At 45.0% G+C, this 19430-nt stretch overlaps 1 protein-coding gene across 1 annotated transcript in view; it reads right to left on the bottom strand.

Moving 5' to 3' along the window:
* PAPOLG (poly(A) polymerase gamma) overlaps window positions 1–16689 on the bottom strand; it is a 78686-nt gene extending 61997 nt beyond the window's left edge. Inside the window, exons 1-7 of the mRNA XM_073335310.1 lie at window positions 16592–16689; window positions 12301–12459; window positions 12155–12221; window positions 9926–10007; window positions 9731–9840; window positions 5552–5605; window positions 311–422 (exon numbers count right to left, since the gene is read on the bottom strand). Coding sequence (XP_073191411.1) covers window positions 311–422; window positions 5552–5605; window positions 9731–9840; window positions 9926–10007; window positions 12155–12221; window positions 12301–12459; window positions 16592–16689 — 682 coding nt within the window. The remainder of the gene's footprint in view (window positions 1–310; window positions 423–5551; window positions 5606–9730; window positions 9841–9925; window positions 10008–12154; window positions 12222–12300; window positions 12460–16591) is intronic.
* Between the last annotated feature and the right edge of the window lie 2741 nt (window positions 16690–19430).

The raw sequence follows: 19430 nt of genomic DNA, 5'->3' as shown, positions 1-19430 counted from the left end.
GTCAGACATTTGCCCTACTCATTAAAGTGCCTAATATCCAGAACTGACAGAACCTTGATCTATCCAGATTTTTTTTTTTTAAACTTACCCATCACTGTGGTATCTAAATACCTCAGATCTCATCCAATAAAGCATACAGGAGAATATTAGGAATCTATGCAAGAGGAGTAATGTCTTTTTTGTACAAACTTGGAAAAGGTAATTTGTAAACAAAATACATGTCTATTTCTAATACAATTTAACATTTTACAAAATATTTTCTTATTCCACATGAATGAGTTATCAGATTTAAGATTAAAACAGAAGTTACCATTTAAGCTTCGTATACATCTTATATCCAGGCTTCTTAGACGCGAATCATCTCGAAGTTCCAAGTTATCAGAAATAGTCTGTACAGCCAGTCTTGCAAACACAAGATCAATCTTAGGGAGAAAAATTTAAAGTGCATTATACTTTGCATCTATAGAGAAGTAGAAGCTGAAGTAACAATTTTAAATTCTCCTCAACGAATGCTACAATTACGCAAATCTGGAGAGTTTACCACCAGATTATTAGGATTTAGTGCATTAGATATATCAAGAAAACAGGACATACAGCTGTCAAGAAGTATGTTTCATGGTGGGGGAGGAAAACCATTTTTGCTTTGTTTGAAACTTCACATCTTTTCTTTTGACAGGAAAGGCCACTCTCCCCTTCCCCCCCCCCCGCCCCCTTTTAAAAGGGAAGAAGCCATTTTGCTTATAATTTAAGTTTCAAAACAAAATTTAAAAATTTTCAAGTAGTGGAGGTTTTCTAAACAAATTGACATTTCATTAAAACCAAAAATGGAACTTTTCTATGCGAGACTTCAACCCCTTTCTTTAATTAAAGAATTTGACCAGCTCTGCTATACATGACTAAAGGCTGGATAATTTTCTTTCTGCATTAATGGTTCTTGTGGTATTACAGATACTGTGTTTATTTTGTACTTTCTACAAAAACTTGTCTTTTCATGAAGAGAATAGTCTTTAAATACACAAAGTCAGCTTTAGAGTTCATATTTTGTGAGAAAGATTCAGGACCAGATTCTTCAGCCTGTTAAAGCTTCTTTGAGCCACCAGAGCATCACATTCTCCCTACATCTGGGAATCCTTGAGTGATGTAGAACCACAATAGTAACCTTATGCAACCCCCTCCTTGTGACCCAGCATGTGGGGCATGGTCAGGGTGTTTGTGGGGCTGATCCCTGCATTCAGGAAAAGCTAGCATAAGATACACAGGTCTTCAGACCCCTATTATGCAGTAGACCAGCACATCTGTAATCAGGGGAATGCAAGGGTCGCTTAAAGCAATCTTTGCCCATGCTCCTCCCATTAACTTGCACCAGGTAAAGCTCAGCTTGAAGAATGTGGGCCTTGAACTTTATATCCTTTGCTATGGCTATGTAGCCATGTGTGCTTTTTTCCCCCCCACTATGTCAAGAAGTATTCTAGACTCAGACAAGGGAGATTTGCGTAAAGAAAAAAAAGCAGCAACAATTACCAGATGCTGTTTTCAGTAGGAATGTAAAAGATTTACTGGTAAGCATTACGTTTACTGTTAACCGACCTTAACTGTTACCTCCACCCCCCTGCCATGCCAGGCTGGCCGGAACAGCCGCTGGAACCCCCCACTGTGCTAGCCCGGCCGGAGCGACCTCAGTTAATGATATAATTTTAATAATTTAACCAGTTAACTTTAACTGATATTTACATCTTTAGTTTTCAGTACCGTTTCTTAATTTCGTCCTCTGAATTTTTAGATGTTGATTTAGTCACGTCAGCAACACTATACTACTCTGCCAACAGTTGCATTTTTCTTGGAGGCATCTGCCCATCAGAGCAGATGTACTGCTCTGAGTATTCTGACTTGTCTTGTCCATATATTAAGGCAATATAGCAATACAATTCATTGGGGGAGGAAAAGAGGGGGAAAAGAGAAGAGATAAATAGCAGTCTGGTCTACTTGTATGAACGTAGTGCTTAATCTCAAGGAAATAAGGACCCAAAATACAATATCTTGCTTAGATAGCGATCCATAACAGGAAAGACTCAAAAAAACCTCAGTCGTTACCTACATTTTCTGAAACTCCCTCTCATTTTGCAACTCCTGTTCCTTGATGCATATTTAGTATTTAGACAGTTTAAGTTGGATTGTAAACAATAAGCTACTTTTGTGAAGAGTTAAAGTAGAATATACAATATACAGTGCCAAGACCTTCTGGTGATGTACCGTGTAGGTATTAACACTAGAACATGTATCAATAGCACCCTGATCCTCAGACACACTACTGACTTCTGACAGCATTCCCCGCAACTGGCAGATACTGTGAACCAGGACTTAAATGAGGAACTTTTAGACAGTCTTTGTTTGGCATTACTGTCTCAACTTTCGCTCCTCAAACCTTCACATTTGTCCTATCTGGCTCTCTCGCTGTTTAAGCAAACCGGTATTTGCAAAAACCAGTTAATTTGCCCAGCTAATGTATTCAGCCACCTCATGTGGCTCCCTCTGCACAGCTCCAAGAGTTGCTGGAACGTGAAGGATGACCCATCACTCACAGATCTTGGGAGACAGGCCAACCTGAAGCAAATACTCACCAGCAACCACATACCACACAACAAAAACACTAACCCAGGAACCTATCCTTGCAACAAAGCCTGTTGCCAACTGTGTCCACATATCTATTCAGGGGACACCATCATAGGGCCTAATAATATCAGCCACACTATCAGAGGCTCGTTCACCTGCACATCCACCAATATGCCATCATGTGCCAGCAATGCCCCTCTGCCATGTACATTGACCAAATTGGACAGTCTATACATAAAAGAATAAATGGACACAAATCAGACGTCAAGAATTATAACATTCAAAAACCTGTCAGAGAACACTTCAATCTCTTTGGTCACTTGATTACAGACCAAAAAGTGGCAATTCAACAAAAAAACTTCAAAAACAGACTCCAGCAAGAGACTGCTGAATTGGAATTAATTTGCAAACTGGATACAATTAACTTAGGCTTGAATAGAGACTGGGAGTGGATGGGTCATTACACAAAGTAAAACTATTTCCCCATGTTTATTTCTCCCCCCCACCCCCCGCACTGTTCCTCAGATGTTCTTGTTAACTGCTGGAAATGGCCCACCTTGATCGTCACTACAAAAGGTTTTCTCCCCCCCGCTTTCCTGCTGGTAATAGATCATCTTAAGTGATCACTCTCCTTACAGTAAAAAGAAAAGGAGTACTTGTGGCACCTTAGAGACTAACCAATTTGAGCATAAGCTTTCGTGAGCTACAGCTCACTTCATCGGATGCATTCCAATGAAGTGAGCTGTAGCTCACGAAAGCTTATGCTCAAATAAATTTGTTAGTCTCTAAGGTGCCACAAGTACTCCTTTTTCTTTTTTCTGGAGACAAAATCCTGCTCTGGGTCTTTGGCAGACTGGAGCAAATGAGCCACTTACCTCCCTCTGCTGGAATATAGTAGCCAACCAGCAGGAAGCTAAGTGGCTACAGCAGAGAAGGGACAGTAGCTGCTCAGCGCACATCTGGCTCCCACCAGAACTATTCCAAAGAACTGCCTTCCTCTGCAACACTCTCCACTCACTGCAGTGAGAGGTAATTCAAACACTTCATTTTAAGAGTCTGTGGCTCAGGGAACACACTTAATTTAGAAGAAAAATGAATATTTAATTCAGTTTCCTTGAAGGGTCACAAGCAGCCTCAGGGACAAACTGGAAACTCCTGTTCTAAAAGATGGCAAGTCTCTTCTGCTTCACTAATATGAAGTGTTCTTCCTTGAAAGTCCCACCATGTTTACTCAAGTCAATTCATGCTATACACTGCAGGGGCAGAGGGGAGATGAAAGGGGGTCACTGAGTAGGAACGTGTGTATCCCAAAACCCTAGCTCTGATTTTCATCCTGCAGATATTTTTTTCCACTAAGGCCTAGTCTACATGACACAGTTAGGCAGCTTATGTCAACCTAATTATGTCAGTGTCTATGCTACAGCCTTGCTCCCGATGAGGTAAGTGCCCTACCACACCGACATCATAACTCCACCTTCACGAAAAGCATAGGACTCACGTCCATGTAATTAGGGCAATGCAGTGTCTGCGTTACTTACCTCAGCTGTTGGCTGTCTGTCAATTTCATGGCAGGAGCCCTGGGAGGCTAGACCCTGCTCCTGGCTGGGAGCTGGGGCAAAAAGCCCTGGGCTACCAGGCCCCGCTCCCCTTCCCTACCAGGAAATTGACAAGGCTGCTCTGCTCCCAGTGGGGAGCTGAAAAACCTTGAGCAGCTTCTCCCCCCTCTCGCTCCTGATGGGAAACAGGGATGGGGCAGCCCGCTGGGACCCTGTGGGGCGAGCTTCCAGCAGAGCTGAGACACAGGCCTCTGAGCTCCCCACACTGCCTCTCTTAGGTCAGTGGAAGCACTCCTGGTGAGGACATGCAACACTGATTCAAGGAGGGTAGTGTGGACATGCACCACAGCAGTAATTACTGAGGTGGCTGTCAATCAACCTAATATAGCTCAATTTACATTTCTAGTGTAGTCATACCCTAAAATAGAAGTTTAGTGTAATGCAATCTGGGGAAAAGGCATGGCCCACATGAGAGCCTGACTAACTTTGTAGCAGTTTAAAGACTTGTCTAGGTGAACATTTAGTATGTGGCAAGCTGGGGTGTGAATCTAGCCCACACTAGGGCAATCTGTTCAAGTACTCTGCTGACATACATTAACAGTGTTAACACACTGATCTGGTCCTCTTTGAAACAAGACTGTTAATTCGTATCAGCAGGGGACACACAAACAATGAGACTGCAGCAAACTAGTGTGTGAATCCAGCCCACCCCAGCTTGCCACAAACTAGATGTTTGTTGAGACGAGCTCTTAGGGTATGTCTACACAGCAGTTAGACACCTGTGGCTGGCCTGTGCTAGCTGACTCGGGCTTAGGCTGTGGAGCAGTTTCATTGTTGTGTAAACTTCAGGGCATGGACAGGAGCCCAAGCCCTAGGACCTGCAGGATGGGAGAGTCTTAGTACTCAGGCGCAAGCCTGGAAGTCTACACAGCAATGCAACAGCCTCTCAGCCTGAGTCTGCTGACTTAGGCCAGCCGTGGGTTTTTCTTTGCAGTGTAGACATCCCTTAAGGCTGGTCTGAAATGCAGCATGCATCAAAGTGCTACACTGCAACTCCCCCATGTGGACACTGCTGGCAAGAACTAAAAGGCACCTAGCTCACGTTAACATAGTCCTAACCCAAGCTAGGTGCCTTTTAGTTCATGCCAGCAGTGTCCACATGGGGGAGTTGCAGTGTAGCACTTTGGTGCATGCTGCAATTCACACCCCGTAATCTGAACTGCAGAGCTGTGTACACAAGCCCTTAGACTTTGGAGTACTAATGAATAACCTTTCAAAATAGTTTGTTGTGCCAGTGAGACCAGAACCAGTGATATATCATTCAAATTCCAAAGCAAAAAACCAATCATCTGCATTTTAACAAGACACTAAACTTTAATTCTTACCTCAATACCATCAAATTCAAATTTGATAACTGGTACATACGCATCTTCTATCGCCTGTAAAGCAGGAAGGGAAAATGCCTAATAGTTTTTGCATTTTTAAAAAGCAAGTCTTGTGTTTCACCTCCTGACCTTTTGTTCCCCCCACCCCCCAGGGCGTAAGGCCAGAAAAAGTATTTCAGCAATATTTAAAAATACTAACACAAATCAGTTAGCTAGACCACTTTGCATATATGCAATACAATACTTAGTTAAGTCTTCCCATTTCTCTTGGGAAGGTGGAAAGTCCACTTTTTTTAAAAAAGGGTGTTTACATTTGTCTACTGTAATCAGTAAGATTGCAACTGGCAGCAGTTAATGCTCAGCTACCTTCAAAGTTGAGAAAAGCTTTGTTTAAAATGCGACTCCTCTAAAATTTAGATGATTACTTGGATTGCCTTGAAATTTGGAGTACATGGAGAACATAAGAATGGCCACACTAGGTCAATGGTCCATCTAGCCCAGTATCCAGTCTTCTAACATTGCCAAATGACCAAAAGGTAATGAACAGAACTGGGAAACTTCAAGTGATCTATCCAGTCATCCAGTCCCAGCTTCTGGCAGTTGGAGGGATACCCAGAGCATGGAGTTGCATTTCTGACCATCTTGTGTAATAGCCATTGATATCCTCCATGATATTATCTAAATTTATTTAAAATTTTTAACAGTTCTACTTTTGGCCTTCATGACATCCTATGGCAATGTGTTCCACAGGTTAATTGTAAGTTGTATGAAACGCACTTCCTTCTATTTTAAACCTGCTGTCTCTTTAGAACATCGGCTGGCCCCTGTATTATGTGAAGGGGTCAACAACACTTCCTTATTCCCTTTCTTCACACCATTCATGATTTTATAGACCTCCCTCATATCCCTCTTAGTCGTCTCTTTTCTAAGATGACCAGTCCCAGTCTTTTTAATCTCTCCTCATATAGAAACTGTTCCATACCCCTAATAATTTTTGTTGCCCTTCTTTGTACTGTTTCCAATTCTAATATATCTTTTGGGAGATGGGGCAATAAGAACTGCATGCAGCATTCAAGGTGTGGGCATACCATGGATTTATATAGTAGCATAATGATATTTTATCACCTCTTCCCTAATGGTTCCTAACTTTATTTTGATGGCCATTGCACATTGAATGGATGTTTTCAGAGAGCTATCTACGAAGACTCCAAAATCTCTTTCTACAGCTAATTTAGACACCACCTTTATATAGATTAGTTGGGTTTTTTTTTAAAAAGTGCATTTTGTTGCACTTAATATTGTATTTCATCTGCCATTTTCTTACTCAGTCAAGTGAGATTCCTTTAACTCTTCTCAGTCAGCTTTTGATTTAACTATCTTGAATAATTCTGTATCTGCAAATTTTGCCACCTCACAAGTCCCAGTACAGGTCTTTGGGGGAACCCCACTATTTGCCTGTCTCCATTACTGAAACTATTTATTCCTACTCTTTGTTTCTTATCTTTTAACCAGTTACTGATCCATCAGTAGACCTTCCCTCTTATCCCATGATGGCTTAGTTTGCTTAAGAGCCTTTGGTGAGGGACCTCAAAGGCTTTCTGAAAGTCCAAGTACACTATCATCCACTGGTTCACCCTCATCCACATGTTTGTTGACACCCTCAGAGAATTCTCATAGATTGGTAAGACATGATTTCCCTTTACAAAAGCCGTGTTGAGTCTGTAGGGATATGTTTGTAGAAGAGTATAATTTAGAGATGCTCCCTCATAAGGGGTATTATGAGCACAAGAATTTGGGAGATGTGCCCTGGAGACAGGCATTGGGAACACCAAACTGGCTGTGTGCAGCAGCTCACTACAGAAGCTCTCCAGTTTGTTTTATTAAAGTTTTATTCCTCTCTCATTGAACGGTTTGTTATTTATGAACCCCAAGATCATTACAGAGTCTTCCCCAATATATCACATTTATCTAGGTGTCTGATACTTCTGTTCTTTATTATGGGTTCCACCAATTTGCTAGGTACTGAAATTAGGATTAGCTTGGGGGGGGGGCACTGGGCAGAGTTACTGAACCAAGTTTAGGGTCATTTTCCTAAGATACAGCTTCCCCCCCACAAAAAAAGCTTTTCTTAAGGTTGACAGAGTTAGTCAACTTTTTTGCACAGGGAATCAAGCCATGGCTCTGATCATGTGCAAAATGGTCTCAGCTGCTTGACATTTACTCCAGCTAGTACAAGGCACCCACTAACCCTTTGGGGGGAGCAAAACTGAATAGTATTTCCCAGGAAGCTTAGCTCTCTAGAGATGCACATGCCTAATGCTCACGTGCCAACTGTTTACACTATGCATGTGCAGAAAGTAGGGTGACCAGATGTTCTGATTTTATAGGGACAGTCCTGATTTTTGGGTCTCTCTCTTATATTGGCTCCTATTTCCCCCCACCCCCTCCCAATTTTTCAATACTTGGGGTCTCATCACCCTAGTAGAAAGAGAACCCAAAAGGCGTGTTAGCCAGCCACAAGGCACAGGACCTGAGCAGCTCAAAGGAACATATTACTACCACTGATCCTGAGCAACACCCAGCACAGTAACTTCTAATCTTGCCGTTAGCCAAAAATATAAGTAAAACAGGACAAAAACGTAAGCATGTTTCTAAAAATCTGCCTCTGTCAAAGGATTTTTTTTTTATTTTGGAAACATGTATTCTGAGTGCACTCAAACTATCTTTGAAAAGAAAAATATTACACAAGGAAATATTTCCTGGGAGGGGAGGAAGATACATGGGGATGGGTGGCAAGGGAGAAGGGTTGGGGACTCGGGATGAGGAGCAGGTATAAGGGGCAAGGTGAGGGATGACATGGAGGTGGTTGGCGAGACTACAGGAAGGAATTAAGAGTGGGGTGCTTGTCAGTCCCATATTCTCCTTTCCCTTATGCATGCCAGGATCTAGGAGACACCTGCCCATTCACCTGAAATGAATGGAGCAGTTCACACATCTGAGCGTTTGATTCAGGCTATATTATATGTTGCAGGTGATAGCGGCAGGAGAAAGACACACCAGCTTTCTCTCACATGCTTCAGTTTACTGTAACCATTATGGAATTAAAAAAAAAACAAAACAAAACCTATCAGTTACCCAGTTAGTTCAAATGGGCAAAAGTCTGTGTGGCAGGTTTAAAAGTTCCAGTCCTGCTGATGACCCTGTGGACATTAGTATAATGCAATATGAGGGAGTTTGTTTTTTCCGTTTGCCTTTTTTTAAAATTATTAATTATGGGAAGTTATAAAAAAACTATATTGCAACCTTAATGCTCTTTTAAAATCAAACATTCAGAATTTAGGAAATGCCAAAATTAAGGTTGCCTGTTCAACCTTAATTTGACCCCCTTGAGTGCCTGCATGATACAGTTTTAATTAGTTTTTTCTGCAGGACCCTTGCCTCATTCAATGCACAAGATAGACATGCTCTGAGGATGAATTGGGGATGTACATTAAAGGAGGCTGTTCCTATAGGACCCCTGCCTCATGTTGCAGAAGCTAGAAGGCACGTAGTGAATGAGGCAGGGGACTGTAGGAAAAGGAAGGACGGTTTCCTGGTTAAAGCAGCTGAACGCTGTTCTGGATAACTGGATTCTATCCCTGCCTCTGCTGCACAGTTCCTATGTAAGCTAGGCAAGTTACTTGTAACCAAAAATTTCACTAAATGTGTGTGTTCCTCATTGTCTGGATGCCCAACTTTAGACCTTGGTGCCTGATTTTGCAGAAATGCTGAGCATTCAACTGCAAGTGAAATCAATGGGAGCTGTGATTTAAACATGTTAAGTGCAGTATAATGCAAACCATGTAGGACATGCTTTTTCTCAGGGTCTCTCAAATTGGGCACTCAAAATTAGTGGAAATTTGTAGAAAGAACATACTATGTGATCATCTAGTTAACCACTATTATAATGCATATACACAAATGGGTTGATTAAAGTTGCACAGGCAACTTTAGGTAGGAAATATCAGAATACTTGACTTTGCAACCTTAGTGTTTTAACAGCGTTGTGTGTACAATACTATTTGAAGACTACTGTCAGCAACTGTAATTTTGTGAAATTGGTCAGTTTAAACATTCCAGTTGACAGTGTCCCTTTAACATGGACAAGTTTATTACTCTGAATACAGGTAGAAAACTTACTCTTAAATTCCTGATTCCATCTTGAACCTTTAGCTTTTCAAAGAATGACTGAAAGAAATCTGATCTTTCCACATGTCTAGGAGCAACACAAAGAGCATCTATGTCAGCACCTGCAAAAATATCCCATATATCTTCAGTTAATCAAGCAGTTAGTCTGAAACAGTGTATGACTAGACACTATTAAAAACAACATACCTTTGGTGTGTACTCCAAGCCTATAGGAGCCAAATGTGAATATTTTTCCACCAACAGTTGCTACAACTGAAGGTGGGAGGTTCTATAAAGAGAGCAGAAATATGAGTTTAAAATACAGCTCTTGGTTCCCAGCGTCTGAAGCCCTACAAGCTATGCTAGCACTTTGAGAGAGCTTAAGTTGGCTTGTTTTGGCAATTAGTAAGATTTCAACAGATAAAGGGCAGTTACTACATGTGAAATAATTTAAGATCTCAGTAATTTCTAAATAAAAATAAAAATAGCTATACGTGGGGACATTAGCTTAGCCTTCCTTAATGAACAGCAACATACTGATGGCTCAGGTACAAAAGGTGGTCACTGGAGTAAGAACTTTTTTTTACCCCTTTCCTACCAATGTTTTCTAGCCAACTGAAGTAACAGCAATATGAAATCATGGTGGCAGTCATTTCCTGAAGGATTTACAAAAATACAATGGACGCATTTATTACTATAGAAGTAACATCTCCAGTGTAGATAAGAGATACTTCCATTTATGTGAATCTGAAGAGCCATGTAATAAATTAAAGACAGCCAGTGTAGGATATAAACTGGATCATAACGGATATATTCTGAGAACTACAAGTAGTTATTTCACTGCCAGACTGAGATACTTTTAAAACTTTAGTCAAGGCTAGAATGTCACTCTCTGCTCTATAGGGAGGCTCAGCAGGATTACATTTTAATTAATAACTGTCAGTAAATGACAATTTTGGTTGATGCCGAAATTGATGAAAAGCTATCAATCCTAACAGTGGGCGTGCCCGCTGGGATCAGGTGTCACTGGTCTTGCAGCCATGCAGGGAGCCCTCTGAAGCCTTGCGGTTACTGGAGCAAGTGGGTCTGCAACAGCAGTGCTGCAGAGGGCTCTCTGCACTGCCTCAGGCCTGGTGGCACCTGATCCTTGCGGGCACAAGGAGCGAGGGAGGCAGGCCGGCTGTGGTTTTGGCAGGGCAGAGCAGAAACCCCTGGTCAGGGCTGCAAGGAGGAAGCAGTGGTAGTGGCCGCCTTGCTGCTTAACACTTCCTGCCCAGAGACAACTTCCACACTGCTGGCTGGGGACTGAGTGGGGCCAGTCACACTTAATTTCCACAGGAACAAGATGGAGAAAGGCTGCGGTCCTGACCTGGCTGAGCAGAGCCCCCTGACCAGGACTGGGAGGAAGAGGAGCCATCCCAGGGCAGGAGACATTTAGCAGCAGGGTGGCCTCCTCCTTGGCTAGGGAGGACTCCTCCTCACAGCCTTGGCCAGGGTTTCTCTGCTCTGACCCACCAGGATCCCAGCCTTCCAGGGGTCCAGTGTCACCAGCTCTGTGGCCATGCAGGGAGCCCTATGCAGCTGCGCTGCCACAGCCCTGCTCACCTACTCACCCGCCAGGAGCGTGGGAGCTGTCCCGAGATGGGAACGGTTGAGCAGCAGGGTGGCCTCGCCCACTGCTGGGGCTCTTCCTCCTCTTTACAGTCCTGGCAGGGGGCCTCTGCTCTTCCGGGCCAGGATGGCTGCACCCATCCCCACATCTTGTGCCCCGGTGGCTATGGGCCTTTGGCCACACCAGGAGCCCCCTGCAGCCCTGCTGTCAGAACTACCCGAACCCTCACCCAACCCCCGTAATTGTAAAAATAAAAATAGTTAATAGAAAAAGATCTTTAAAATATTGATAACATCATGGAAGTTAGATAATAAAAAAAAATTCATTTCGCCAGGCCCTATACTCATTAGATAAAGTTATCTGGTTCTAATTTGTATTGATAAACACAGATGATTTAGTTATGGCCAATTTACAAATTCACTTAATTGCCAGAAAAAGGCTTAAGGATCTAGGTAGGGTGACCAGATAGCAAGTGTGAAAAATCGGGACGGGGTGGGGTGGGGTGGGGGGGTAATAGGAGCCTATATAAGAAAAAGCCCCGAATATCGGGACTGTCCCTATAAAATCAGGACATCTGGTCACCCTAGATCTAGGTAGTTAAAATCTTCCAAGCCTTAACTTGAGTGACAATTACTACAAGCCTATTGCCCAATATGTAGATGGAAAAAGTTTATTATTCCTTTGCAGAAAGTCAGAGGACAGACTCCAGAATACAAGATTGAGAATTATCACTATGAACGCAAGAAAATAAGTTGAATAGTAGAAATAACGTACTTGTTTTCTTTTAAAATTGTTTCTTAAATTGCAAATTTAAAAATGTTTACCTTACTCTCACTGAGTTCCGAAATCCATTCTTTGACTAATTTATTCAATTTACCAAGAACAATCAGCCTGTAATGAGAATCATCATTAGACTTAGTTTTTAAAATAGATTCAAGCAATGTGTTTCAATTATATTAAAAAGTTATACCTGTGATTTAGTTCTTTTTCATCTTCAAATACTCCAAATGGCTTCATGGCTTCAATTAATTTCTGAGTGTAAATATAATCTATTTCCTTAGGAGGAGTCAAGCTAATTGGAGATGTTATTCCATAGTGCTTCTGAGGCTGATTCTCCAGCATAGAATTTCTGTTGAAGGAAACAGTAATGTTAAATATAACCAATGCCAGAAATGGTACTCTTACTGTAGTCCATGGTTATACCACTTTAGCCTACACTTTCAAAGCCAACCTCTGCTTTTTTACCCACAGTGGCAAGAAGGTGCAAAGTCGGAAGCCAGACTTAATCCTGAGTAAAGAGAAAGTAATGATTATCCATGAGCTTATCCAAATGCAAGAGGTCAAAATAATGGCACTGCAATGATAATGAAAGCATTATATTTTAGTAACCAATATAGATTTAGGAGGAAAAGAAATTTACTGCTGCTATACTCAAGACCTTAATTCAAGCCATTTACATATAGAGTCAGGTGAAACGTTGCATTTAACATGTGCCAGACTGACTTGAGTTTTCAGTGGCTTTAACAGCAGGGAGCCTTGTCTATGTTAGATTTGTCAGTGATATCACACCTTTATATCCTAGTCTAGACAAAGCCTAAGTGATATTTAAAATAGATTTCAGAGTAGCAGCTGTGTTAGTCTGTATTTGCAAAAAGAAAAGGAGTACTTGTGGCACCTTAGAGACTAACCAATTTATCTGAGCATAAGCTTTCGTGAGCTACAGCTCACTTTTCATTCAGTGGAAAATACAGTGCATCCACTGAAGTGAGCTGTAGCTCATGAAAGCTTATGCTCAAATAAATTGGTTAGTCTCTAAGGTGCCACAAGTACTCCTTTTATTTAAAATAGAGTTTGCCATCAATTTTTTAAAATTACCTTTTTCCTAACCTAGACAAGGCTGAACTCAGCAGAAGATGAATAAAAAAAAATGAATGGATGGGACCCCATAGCCATCACTGAGAACAGACCTTGTTGAGTGTGACACAGGCCCAATGAGGTTTCCCACACTTCCTTAGCAGTAATGTATGGACTGGGCAGCATTCCCTCTAATTTTTTAGGTCCAAATATGGAATGAATATTATGTGCACCAATATGGAGGTGATGTGCATCTCCTGGAAGCAGGTGCCAGGTCCCTGAAGCTCCGTGGTGCATGGGCAGCCAGGGAGGATCCACGCACTGCCCCCACCCAAGGGCCAGCTCTGCAGCTCCCATTGCTCAGGAACCGCAACCAAGGGGAGCTGTGGGGCCGGTGCCTACAGGCACAAGGGCAGCATGCAGAGCCTCCCATGTGCCTAGGGGCCGCAGGGACCTGGAGTCAGCTTCCTGGGAGCTGCGGTAAGCGCTGCAAGGACCCTGCGTCCCTAACCCCCTCCTGCACCCCAACCCACTGCCCCAGCCTGGAGTCCTCTCCTGCACGCAAACTCCCTCCCAGAGCCTGCAACCTGGACCCCCCAACCCTCTGCCCCAGCCCTGAGCCCCAAACCCCTCATCCCCAGCCCCACCCTAGAGCCCACACCCGCCCCCAGACCTCAACCCCCTGCCCCAGACCAGAGCCCTCTCCCACACCTTGAACTCCTCATTTCTGGCCCCACCCAGAGCCCTCACACCCAGCCCAGAGCCCATACCACCCTCCTGCACCCCAACTCCCTGACCCAGGCCAGAGCCCTCTCCCCAAACCTCTCATCCCCAGCCCCACCAAAGCCCACACCCCCAGTCAGAGCCCTCTCCCCCCACCCAGACCCCAATCCCCTGCCTTAGCCTGGTGAAAGTGAGTGAGGGTGGGGGAGAACGAGCGGGGGTCCAGGCCTCAGGGAAGGGGCAGGGGTGTTTGTTTTGTGCGACTAGAAAGTTGGCACCCCTACTCAACTTGTGGGGAACAGGAAGTGCATGGTGGGGGGGAACTTAGTTGTCCAGAACTCCCCACACAGATCCTGTCCCTAGCTCCCTTCAGTCTTTGGGAGGAAGTTCCCCCAGACTCTGGCCTGCTGCCCCCTCCCAGTCCTTGGGGGATAATCACTGACCCAGTTCCACTCGTTCACTGGTGGGGAGACTCCCTCACACAGACCATTGCCCTCTGCCCCCACTCACTGGGGATTAATTTGAAACTGGTGACTGTCTTGTACCTGGAGGATTTTGCTTTAGAGAGAACATGACCTAGGTCTACTTGGCAGCAATACATACCAGCATGTCAGGTGTGGGATTCCCCAGTTTGGGGAAAGGGTCCTAGCCACATGCCTCTGCACAAACACCAACCCTCCTCCTAGCAGTCAGAGTTAACCCCTGTGAAAAGTACCACACAACAGTAGAACACCACTTATCTAACCCAGGCAAAGTCAGGAGTAAATCCAGGGTAGAATTTCTAGCAGACATTACAGCTCCAGAACAACATACACACCACAGCCCTGACCTCTAACCTAGCAAAACACACTCAGACTTTCTGCCCCACAGCGATGCAATCCCCCCCCACCCCCCAGGTCAGTCCAACCTGTCCACACTCTCCGACATTGGTCTGCGCTGAGAGCTCAAAATGGTGGGTGGGACCCATGTGGGCACAATCACCCATACAGCAGCTGGCTCTCCTTCAAGCAGCTCTTAGTTCTGACTTCGCACAACCCTGGGCTTCAGCATCTTTCTGTGCTGCTTAATTCCATCTGGGGCAGCTCCAGCTTCTTTTGTTCCCCCTCCAAACTCTGCTCATTGGCTCAAACCCTCCCAGGTGGTCTGTTAACCACTTGCGTCCTTGTTTTGGAGTGCATTGCCCCCAATCAATCATGTTTCATTGTCCTGTACAGGGAGGTGGGGGAGGAGAGGGCGGGGGGGGGAGAACAAGGGGATGGAGTTCTACCGCCCTCACAGGGCACAGGCATCCCTCCCAAGAGCTGAATCACCTAAGCGTAAAGCCATGTCTGCGGAGAGCTTGCATCATAGCTCTGACAGGCATGAGCTGCCCTACTCATCTTAGTGCTAAAAGAGATGCCTGTGATACTTTGAATGTTAACTATTTCAATGCCCAACAAAGCATGAAAGCAAGAAGTGGATCATATTGAAGCTCTAAGCAATCACTGAAACTCTTTTCAGTGCCATCAGCTTGGGAGAGAATATTTCTCCATTGCAGAGTTAACTTGTGCATTTACTCAGGTGTTGCTCCAACCTGTACACACAGATCCCTGTCACTCTAGGTTGGGGTGCTTTAAACACAGGTTAACAGACAGCAGATGATGAGTAAAACAAATGGGCTGAAGGGACCCCATAGCCATCACTGGGGAAAGACATAGTTGAGTGCAAGACAAAGAGCATTCCCACACATGCTTATCAGGAACATGTGGACTGGGCTCAGTCAGTAGGAAGGTGAGACACTGGCCTCAAGCAGACACCCCCTCCCCCCATCTCCCAAAAATGGGGAGGAATGGATGTGAAGCAGCATGATTGGATGGAGGGGAGCGAAACAAGCAGGCATTAAAGAAGGGTCATATATGGTTTTCCACAGCAGAGCTCCTCTGGGGCCTCACTTCGCCCTGTCTAAAGCTTCGTAAATGTGACCATGACCCTGGACTGGAGGTCCCAGAAAGAGTGGCTGAGTCCAGGAACAACCCCGCCAGACAGCCTGGAGAAAAAGCAGAGGCTTGGGGAAAGCAGCCAACTCCAAAGACCTCCCCCAAACAGCCAGGAGAGGAGGGCCCTGGAGGCCACCTCCAGAGCTACCCTGAAGCTACAATAAAGCAGCCCCCAGAGCTGCCTAGCAGATCCTCACCCTCACATCTCCTACATGTTTTTTGCAGCAAGCTCCATGAGTGCAAAATGGACCAATACTCCATTCCAAAAACAACCCAGCCCCACTGCCCTACCTTTATATGGTACAGTGCAGCACCATCTGCAACATAATGAAACTTCCACTGGTCACAGCCATCCCAACAGCCCCTGCAGGAAGAGGCCATCACCCTCAAGCCTCTGGGGAGTGTAAACAGTCCCTGGTAGGAAGTGCACATGCAGGGAGATTGAGTGGTTATCCAGGACACCCCACATGGATTGTGACCTGGGTCCCCACTTCACTCATGACTCCTCACAAAAACCTTGACTTGCCCCCACCCCCCATTTGGGGTGGGAAGACTCCCTCACACAGACCCAGACCTCAGCCGTCCTCAATCATTGGCAGAGGGAAGCAAAGACTTTCTCACACAGATGCTGCCCTGGGACCCCTCACTCATTATGGGAGGAGGGACTCCCTCACACAGAACCTGCCCCAGGTCCCCACCTCCACTCACTGGAAATTAATTTCAAATTGATGACGGTCCTTTTTAACTAGAGGATGCTGCTTTATGGAGCAGAGCACAAGCTGGGGCTCTCCTTGGCAGGAACACATACCAGCACCTCTCCCAAGAGTTGAGCGAAGAGCAAAGCCATGTCTGTGGAGAGTTTGTAGCCATAGCTCTGATAGGTGTGAGCTGCCCTAATCATCTCAGTGAGTGCCAGTGATGCGGCTTTAAGTATTAACTATTTCACTGCTCATCAAAGCACATAAAGAAGCAGATCAGGCCTAGTCTAGACCTAAAATTTAGGTTGACCTAGCTGCATCACTCAGGGCTGTGAAAAAAATCTCACAGGGAAACTAGCCTCAGGTGGTCCCCTCTCCCAAGAAAGGGGAGGGAGAAAGGGGATGTAAAGCAGTATGGAGTATAGAGAGAAATGGAGACAACTAGACATTAGGGAAGAGCCTGACCATATGGTTTGCTATAGCAGAGCTCCTCTAGGGGCTAATTTCACACCTCCTGAAGTCCACCATCAAAACCTCAGACAGCAGGGCCCAAGGAAAACAAACAGGTCTGGGGAAACCTCCACACCTGCAACAGCCAGAGTAAAAAGAAGGACCCCAGGGAAAGTAGCCAAGTCCAAGGACACCTGATATAGCCAGAGAAGGGGGCCAGGGACCACCCCCAGAACTTCACTGCAGCTACAATAAAGTAGCCCACCCAGGGCTGTCCAGCCAATCCTCACCCACACATCTCCTTCATAACCTCCACTTGCAAGCACCACACAAGTGAAACCAACCAACACTCTGCTTCAAAAGCAAGCTGCTACTAGCCCCTGCCTGCCTCTATATAGTGCCACGCCTCTGAAAGTCACAGCCTTTCCAATAGCCCCAGGGGCCAAAGACTGCCCCGCCCTTCCCTCAGCCTGTGGCCTATTGGGGAGTGTAAACAATCTCTGATGGGAAATGCACGTGGAGAGAGACTGATTCTTCACACAGACCCTTTCCTGTTTCCCCCTTTGCTCCTCAGGGGATATTCCTTCACAGAGACCCTCTCTTTGGCCTTCCTCATTCTTCAGGGGGACACTTCCTCATACAGAGCCAGTCCTGAGCCCCTCTTGCTCATGGGAAGGAGACTCCCTCCCAGAGATGTTGCTCCAGGCTCCCCTCACTCACTAGAATTTAACTTCAAATTGGTGACTCTCCTTGTAGCTGGAGGATGTTGCTTTATGGAGGAAAGCATGAGCTGGGGCCCTCCTTGGCAGTAGTGCATACCAGCATCTCTCTCAAGAGTTGAAACAAGGGTAAAGGCATGTCTGTGGAGAGCTTGCAGCCATAGCACTGACAAGTGTGAGCTGCCCCATTCATCTCAGTGAGTGCTGACTCAGATGCCAGTGATGGTGCTTTAAGTGTTGACTATTTGACTGACCATCAAAGCATGTAATAAAGAAGTAGATCATATTCTGAAACTCTAAGCAATCTACCTGAGCAACAACTCTTTTTGGTGCCATCAGCTTGGGAGAGAATGTCTTGGGGAGAGTATTACTCCATTGCAGAGTTAACTTGGGCTCTTACTCAGGAATTGCTCCTAACCCCCTTGTGTCGACACACAAATCCCTCTCACCAAAGTTCAGAGATGCTTGCAACTGAGGGTAACTGACTTATCTGGAGTTAGAACAGAGCCAGAGTCAGGCTTTTGCTGAGGCCTTGTTTTCAATGCTAAAAAGGTGTGTTTTTTAATCTCCGGGTAACAGGCTTGTGAGCTATCCCAAGGTAAAACCACAGTGAAACAAGGCACTTTAGTTTTACCACAAAGTAAACCAGGTGAGATCTGCACAATACTCTTGCCTGGGGTTGACCTCATCTAGTTTACCTCATGTTAAAACTAAAGTGCCTTGTCTTCACAGTGGTTTTACCTCAGGATAGCTCATACATGTTAGTTCCCTCCATATAAAAACACACCTCTATTAGTGGTGAAGACAAGGCCTTGAGCTGGTTACCAGTAATAGTCCCACAGTTCTGCCCAGTGCCCAGAAGGACAGACAAGTTCTCCCACAATTCACCAGACAAGAATCATAGAGCGGAAGCACAAAAAAGAATAGGATGTGTCCCCAGAAGTTATAGTGACACACAAGGGGGAGCGCAGCACCAGTGAGGACACTAACTCAAGCAGGGCTTTGCAATGTGCCTGCTCACACCTGGATGCTGGTCACTTGGGCTAAATTGGCAGTGAAGACAAACCCTACGTGGTAGGATTGAAGAGGGTTGGGATGTCTGACTCTCAGCCATGTTACCTGTTTCTCCAGTAGTTAATGAGGTGAAAGGAAATTGAGGTGTCTGTTTCTGCTGTGTTCTCCCCTTCCCCAGTAGGTGCTGGGGCAGGAGGGGATCAGGGTATCTGTCTATCTGCCATGTTCTCCCTTTCCTCTGTAGGGTGGTGGGGAGGATGGGTATTGGGCTGTGTGTCTCTCTGCCCTGTTCCCCCTTTCCCTCATAGGTAGTGGGGCAGTGGGCATTGTGTATCTGGCTTTCTGCTATGTCCCCCCATTTTCCCTGTAGATAGCTCACACCTGGGCAAGGCTAACTCAGGTTAACTCTGCAGTGAAGACGCCCTTATTTTTTTCTGCAAAGAACCAAGCCTAAGCAGCCCAGGTGCACTTCTGAGTCCCACTGTGGGGGGGAGGGAGGAGTTAACCTGCAGGAATCAACAAAGCCCCTAGAGCACACATGATCTTATTGATTTAATATTTCTATTGAAGTAGTGCATAGAAGCTGACCTAGCTAGGACCCTGTGCTGCTAGGTGCTGCACAGACCTATAGAAAATGACAGTCCCTTTCCCAAAGAACTTATGTCT

Source organism: Lepidochelys kempii, chromosome 3 (genome assembly GCF_965140265.1).
Source record: "Lepidochelys kempii isolate rLepKem1 chromosome 3, rLepKem1.hap2, whole genome shotgun sequence".
NCBI classification, from domain to species: Eukaryota; Metazoa; Chordata; order Testudines; family Cheloniidae; genus Lepidochelys; species Lepidochelys kempii.
The sequence above is the reverse complement of the archived record's forward strand: the minus strand, read 5'-3'. Positions and strand labels throughout refer to the sequence as shown.